At 43.0% G+C, this 7,503-nt stretch overlaps 1 protein-coding gene across 1 annotated transcript in view; it reads left to right on the forward strand.

The window, feature by feature from the left end:
* The window catches only part of hmgcs1 (3-hydroxy-3-methylglutaryl-CoA synthase 1 (soluble)), a 24,546-nt gene that overhangs the window by 10,465 nt on the left and 6,578 nt on the right, over window positions 1–7,503 (forward strand). Inside the window, exon 9 of the mRNA XM_050052810.1 lies at window positions 3,689–3,846. Within this exon, the coding sequence (XP_049908767.1) occupies window positions 3,689–3,846 (158 nt within the window). The remainder of the gene's footprint in view (window positions 1–3,688; window positions 3,847–7,503) is intronic.

Below are 7,503 nucleotides of genomic sequence, written 5' to 3' on the forward strand. Positions count from 1 at the left end.
GAGGAGGAGGAGGAGGAGGAGGAGGAGGAGGAGGAGGAGGAGGAGGAGGAGGAGGAGGAGGAGGAGGAGGAGGAGGAGGAGGAGGAGGAGGAGGAGGAGGAGGAGGAGGAGGAGGAGGAGGAGGAGGAGGAGGAGGAGGAGGAGGAGGAGGAGGAGGAGGAGGAGGAGGAGGAGGAGGAGGAGGAGGAGGAGGAGGAGGAGGAGGAGGAGGAGGAGGAGGAGGAGGAGGAGGAGGAGGAGGAGGAGGAGGAGGAGGAGGAGGAGGAGGAGGAGGAGGAGGAGGAGGAGGAGGAGGAGGAGGAGGAGGAGGAGGAGGAGGAGGAGGAGGAGGAGGAGGAGGAGGAGGAGGAGGAGGAGGAGGAGGAGGAGGAGGAGGAGGAGGAGGAGGAGGAGGAGGAGGAGGAGGAGGAGGAGGAGGAGGAGGAGGAGGAGGAGGAGGAGGAGGAGGAGGAGGAGGAGGAGGAGGAGGAGGAGGAGGAGGAGGAGGAGGAGGAGGAGGAGGAGGAGGAGGAGGAGGAGGAGGAGGAGGAGGAGGAGGAGGAGGAGGAGGAGGAGGAGGAGGAGGAGGAGGAGGAGGAGGAGGAGGAGGAGGAGGAGGAGGAGGAGGAGGAGGAGGGAATCTATTGAAGAACTGATTGAGTTCATCAGCTCTTTCTGCATCACCCACCACTGGCTGTCTTTTCTTGTTGTTGTAACCAGAGATGGTGTTGATCCCAGTCTGTGCATTCAAAGCAGTCTCTTAGAGCCTCAGTAGCCTAGCCTCTGGTGTCCATTTCCTGACTGTGAGTTTAGTTGCAGGCTGCCTCCACACATGGGGTTTGTAACATGTCTGCAGAAGAACCAAGTTGTGATCTGACCTGCCCAGTGGTGGTAAGGCAGTGGCTCTGTAAGCTTCTTTGACATCGGTATACAGCAGATAAAGGGTTTTATTTTCTCTGGTTGGACAGTTAACAAACTGTGTAAATCCAGTCAGGTGAGAGGAGAGGGGAACATGGTTGAAGTCTCCTGATATTATCAATAGTGCCTCAGGATGTTTAGTCTGTATCTTAGCAACAAGTTCATGGAGAACTTCACATGGAACTTCAGCAGTTGCCTTGTGTGGGATGTACACAAGTATTGTTATGATATGACTGAATTCTCTTGGTACATAATATGGCCTCATACCAACTGCCAATAGTTCAATATCTGGACAACACATCTTCTCCTTGACAATAATATGTGCAGGACTGCACCATCTCTGGTTCACAAATGAAGCCAGGCCCCCACCTTTTTTCTTGCCTCTAGCTTTAGAGTCTCTGTCCGATCGTATGAGAGTGAAGCCAGGTAGATCCACGTTGGAGTCTGAGATGTTTTGATTCAACCATGTTTCCGTAAAACACATGAGACTGCACTCACTGTATACTTTGAGTCTTCACCAATATCTCCAGTTCATCACTCTTGTTGGGCAGAGAGTTGACATTTCCCATGATGACTGATGGCAGAAAGGGCTTATATCTCCATTTCCAAGCCTTCACCTTTGCACCAGCACGGCAACCACGAAAACACCTCTTCATCTCAGCTAGAATAGGATGGTGTCCTCCAGACTTGCTCCGTTTCAACGAAAAAAGCTCCTCTCTTGAATAAACTCTTCTCTTCACAGAATTATCCATTAACATTGAATGCCCATGACTTTTGACTCCTTAGGCATTAAAACTGACTGGATTATATGAAGCATATTACTGCATGGGCTTGGGAACACTTTGGAAAACCATTGTTGGTAAACACAGTTTGTTGCTGAATCTGCGAATTCAAGTTAAGACTCTACCATGCAAAGTGAAAGCCATATATCAACATAATCCAGAAACACAGCTAACTTCTCTGGGCCCAAGCTCATCTGAGATGGACTGACACAAAGTGGAAAAGTGTGCTGTGGTCTTGACAAGTCCACATTTCATGGTGGCTGGTCCAAATTGTTTTAGGAAATGATAGACATCATGTCGTCTGAGCTAAAGAGGAAACGGACCATCCACATTGTTATCAGCACAAATTCAAAGGCAGCATCTGTGATGGTATGGCGGTGTGTTTGTGTCAGTAGAATGGCTTATACATCTGTGAAGACTCCTTTAATTCTGAAAGGCACATACTGGTTTTAGAGCAGCGTGCTGCCATCTCAACATCTTTTCCAGGGATGTCCCTGTTTATTCTAGCAGCACAACACCAAGCCACATTCTGTATGTTCCAACAATGTGGCTTCGTTGTAAAAGGGACCTAGAGGTCCTAGACTGACCTTCCTACAGTCCAGACCTGTCTCCCATTCAGGGCCGGCCCAAGCCTCCATGGGGCCCTAAGCAAAATTTGATTTTGGGGCCCTCTATTACTGCCAATAATAATGATTATTGATCATTCACACACCTACTGTAAGTTATTTCATGTTCTACTCTGTCATCACTTGTAAAACTAGATGTGAAAACTTGTTGTTGTAGTTAGATTGTAATCCACAGTGGTTGAGGCCATGGAAGCAGACAACAGATTTGCAAACTTGCTGAAAAATCTTTCAATTAATATTTGGCAAAGTCAGCAACTCCCCCTACTGGCCACACAGAGAATCAATACAAAAAACGAAATTGTAGCAAATTCAGCTACAAGAGCAGCATGGGGTTGATTTACACTTAATATTCAAAGTGATATAGTACTAAGTGGGATACCAAATGTCATCTAGGCCAACTGAAAGTAACAAAATAAACCAGTCATTTATTGTAAACACAATCTGCCTTATTGTTTTTTTGTTTTAAATAAACTGCAACACAGAGGGGACAGTGGGCACAGTGGATGGATCAAAGGATGGAGATGGACCTAAGATGAAAAACAACAACAAAAGCTCGTCATGTTAGATGTCATATTACACTTGAAAATTATGCTGCTTATTTTCTAAGTAAAATAGTACAGCTATAGCTTGTAATAAGAAAACAATCTGCCCGTGGAGCAACTAAAATTGCTTGAGAAGTTTTGAAATAATATCCATTTGTCTAAAAACATGTCCCTTTTCATATGATTATGTCTTATACTAAAAATGATTCATCTCAGAATGTTCTGCAGTACACTGAGCAATTACAAAGGCTGTTTTGTTGTTAACTTACCAGGTAGAGCTGAGGTTGCAGCAGACACAGAGGGGACAGTGGGCACAGTGGATGAAGCAGAGGATGGAGATGGACCTAAAATGAAAAACATGTCCCTTGTCATATGATAATATCTTATATTAGTATATCTTAATAAGATAATTTGACTAGAAATTAAATATATATGGTGACAGTTTTTCCCTCACCTGATTCATTAGCCTTGGCTGAGCCTGAGGAGGTGGACTGCCCTCCTCGACAGAGAGCTCAACGCTACTCCAACACAGCCCTGGGGAGTTTACGGTCTGGATTAAGCTATAGATTCAGTATTTAGAATTGGACTGTTTTGGTCAGAACCAAAACAGTCCAATTCTAAATACTGAATCTATAGCTGACTAACAATTACAAACACCATCAAAGCACACTGTCAAAAAGTACAAATGCATTTATCAGTCTTTGCACTGGCCCAAACTCTGGTGAGATGATGTCGGCACTCAGAATTAATCTCACACAGGATTTGATTTGATATGTAGAATCCTGCATCTCTCACTGCTTGCATTATTGTATTCATTTTTTTTTTCAATTCATCCACACAGCCAGCTACGTCCCCCGAAGCTCAGTGGAGGATCTTTTCCCAGGTACATGGTACCTCACACGAGTGGATGACAAACACCGCAGGGAATACGCTCGAAGACCTCTGGATGATGACCTGGCAGCAGAGCCAGAACTTGTTCGCTCCAGCACTGCTAATGAGGTACAAGATCAATAAATGTTAGGACAGAGTTTCCTACTTTCAACACTGTATTAAAAGTAGATCACAAAATTTTATACACAGCCTTTATATCTGCAAATGTAGTGTATGACCAGTGCATGGTAAAAACAGTTGGTGTACATGTGGGAGTCTAGTCTGAGAAATGTGTCTAATCTAACCTTGTGTGTCGATTTAAGCAAAGGATAATTCTGTTTTAAGAAGATAATAAGGATAAAATGTTTTTATTCAATACATTTTCAACTAAAAGTCAGATCATTGAGGAGGAGTGGAATTACTGTGATAGCTTAAACGGAAAATCCAGTATTCTGTACATTTCCTCAGCGCTATTTCCATCAGTACAACACAGTGTCACATTGTACTAATCATTTCTTGTCACCACAAATATTCTTTTTCACAGATTATTTCAAGTTTCTCCTGCTTTGATGTTTTGTTTTTTTGTTTTGTGTTTTTTCTCCAAAAAAGAAAAACATATCATTACACTGTAACAACAATGGAGAGTTTAAAAAAAAACAAACAAGATAAAAACTGATGCAGCAGACCCAAAGATTATCACTGGTGCAGAGGCATCAAAAAGATAATCTTTGGGTCTGCTGCATCGGTTTTTATCTTGTTTCTTTTTTTTGGGTTGTCCGTCTGTACAGAAGTCTGTCCCATTTTTGTGAATGCATATCTCAAAGAATGCCTTGAAGGAATTTCTTTAAATCTGGCACAAACATTCTCTTGGACTCCAGGATGAACCGATTAGATTTTGTCAGTCAAAGATTAAAGTCACTATGACCTTGCATCTTTCTCATTCTTGAATACAATGTCTCAAGAAAAGGGGAATTTCTTCAGATTTTGCACCGTTTACTTGGAATGAGCAATGAACTAATTTGATTTTGGTGGTCAAAGGTCAAAGTCATTGTGACTTCACGAACCATGTTTTGGCCACAATTTAAGAATTATTAGGTTCATCATGACAAAACATCACACAAATGTCTAATGGGATATAATAATGAATGGATGACATTTTATATACCAAAGATCAACCTTACTGTGTCATCATAATATTCTGCATGAAACATAAAGCATAATAGAATGACTGCTAATTACTGCAAATGAAAGCATTCTTTCCATTAGAGCAAAGCAGCAGCGTGGTGAATATGACATAAATGATGACCTACTGATTTGAATAGTGCTGAGGAAATGTAGTAACACTGAATTTATCAGTTCAATATAATTTCCGTTTATAACATGTATTGGAAAATTTGAAGAAATACTCATCTCTCATTGGCTGATAGGTCTGACAATAAGATAGCAGAGCTAAGCTTACACAGTTAGTGTAAGTGTGTAAGTGTAAGTTAGTGAATGATATCCATCATTCATGGATATACGATATAAGATTTTTTTTTACTGGTTTAAAAAGGGATGCAGTGGCTCAAACATCCTCTCACGCTCATGAAGATGATACACGCAGAGCATAAGTAATACAAGTTACAGCTAACAAACTTTGCATTGCACTGTAACCAGCTAAATTGTTTACAATGATAGTGTGACACAAACTAGCTTAGTCTCGTGTTAGATAGCCAGAAAGTTTTATATGTTATTGGTCTGATAGTCCTACAAATAGGGAAAGCATCTGCGGTGAATTTAGGGTGACCAGACTTCCCAAAAAATTCGGGATAGTCCCGATATCCAAGCAGTTGTCCCGAATCCTGCACTAATTGTCCCGAAAATTACACTAGAGCAGAGTGTGGAGTAGTTATTGTCTGATAAAACATTAAAAACTGATCATGGTGGTTGAGTCCTGCAGCTCCTGCTGGCTGCACATTGGCTGCAGCAGTTACATGAATTATGGGCGTTGTAGTTTTTAAATTGTGTACAGCAGTGGCGCGAATTGATAATCAAATAATTTTCATTCATTCGTTGGTGACAACATGGAGTCTGGTGACACAGGACCTGATGAAAAGGCAGCTAAAAAGCGCAAATGTCTCTGCAGGTACTGGGAGGAGTGGGGAGGGAAATACCCCAGGCTTACTGCAGCCTTACGAGATACAAACAAAGCGTTTTGCAAAGTTTGTCAAAAAGAATTTGGCATTTCGCACGGAGGGGAGTTGAACCTCAGGCTACATGCTAGCAGCAAACAACATATCAGTAACAGCACAACTGTACAGACCAACACGTTGGTCTTATCCGTCTTTAAGCGGGAGGATGACTCCATGTACAATAAAATAGCTGCTGCTGAACTGACCTCCGTGTTCCACTGTGTGACCAACCAGCAGTCATACAGATCGCTTGACTGTGCCATGAAGTTAACACCAAAACTGTACACTGATTCCACTATAGCTAAACACATCAGCTGTGGTCGCACAAAATCAGAAGCACTTGTCACAAATATACTGGCACCCCTCGTATCTGACTTCACCCAGAGCCTTGAGTCAGAAGACATGTACTTTTCTATTGCAACTGATGCCTCTAATAAAGGCAATGTGAAAACATTCCTCCTCTCTGTAATATTCTGGACGCCCGAGCAAGGTATCCAAAACAGGGTTCTGGATTTCTTTGAACAGGCAGCTGAGGACTCAGATGCTGTCACACACACCTTACTGCAGAAGTTAAAGGAACACAAACTTAGCATCCGTAACATCTCGGCCTTCTCGGCTGATATTGTGGCTGTGAATTACGGCAGAAAACACTCCGTTTACCAAAATCTGAAACAACACAACAGCAAGATCCTGCCTGCAAACTGCCCAGCTCACATAATCCACAATGCAGTAAAACCTGCCAGCAATGCACTGAAAACAAATGTGGAGACTATAGTGATTAAAATATTCAATCATTTCAGCTGTTCTGCCAAGAGAGTGGCCACCCTCAAAGAAATGTTTGAATTTGTTGACATGGAGTACCTTACCTTGTTACGCCATGTCCCAACACGTTGGTTGAGCCTGCTCCCTGCAATTAACAGACTTGTCAACACCTGGCCAGCTGTGTGCAGCTACTTCTTGTCGCTGGGATGAGAGGAGAGCCCCCATGTCATCTGGGATGCGCTGCAGCGAGCTGGAGGCCACTCTCCTCTTCTTGCAAAACACTCTGAAGATTTTTTCTGATACTGTGCTGAGCCTTGAGAGTGACCGTTTCACCTAGGTTGAAGTGTATGCGCTGATGAACGGCCTCTGAACCAAAGTCCAGCAGCGCAAAAAGATGTTTTCTTTGGAGCAAAAGTTGACCGTGTCTTTGCCTCCTCCGTTGCTTTTAGTGTTGACAGGCTCCAGAGAGACTTTATCAGCTTCTATGATATCGCGGAGCAATACCTTGAGAAATGGTTTGACTTCTCTGAAACTGGGCACCTGTTCAACATCCAGTGTTTCAACGTCAAGGAAAAACAAGAAATCAGCTACGGGCAAGTGACCGCAGCTGTATCCGCCCTTCAGATGGAAGAGGATCTCGACATGGTTGAGCTCTACAATGAGAGCTGTGTCCTGAAAGAGGTCTTGCCTCACCTGTAAACACAGTGCAGTGTTTCCCATTAATTAACGAAACTATGGCGGCCCGCCATAGTTTAATTTGACCCGCCATAGTTTCTAAATAAAAGATTTAGGCTGCCGAAAGTATTGACTTCTCATGATATAAATAATATCTCGAACACCGTAGCGTTTTGTG

The sequence above is a fragment of the Epinephelus moara genome, chromosome 9 (assembly GCF_006386435.1).
Source record: "Epinephelus moara isolate mb chromosome 9, YSFRI_EMoa_1.0, whole genome shotgun sequence".
NCBI classification, from domain to species: Eukaryota; Metazoa; Chordata; class Actinopteri; order Perciformes; family Serranidae; genus Epinephelus; species Epinephelus moara.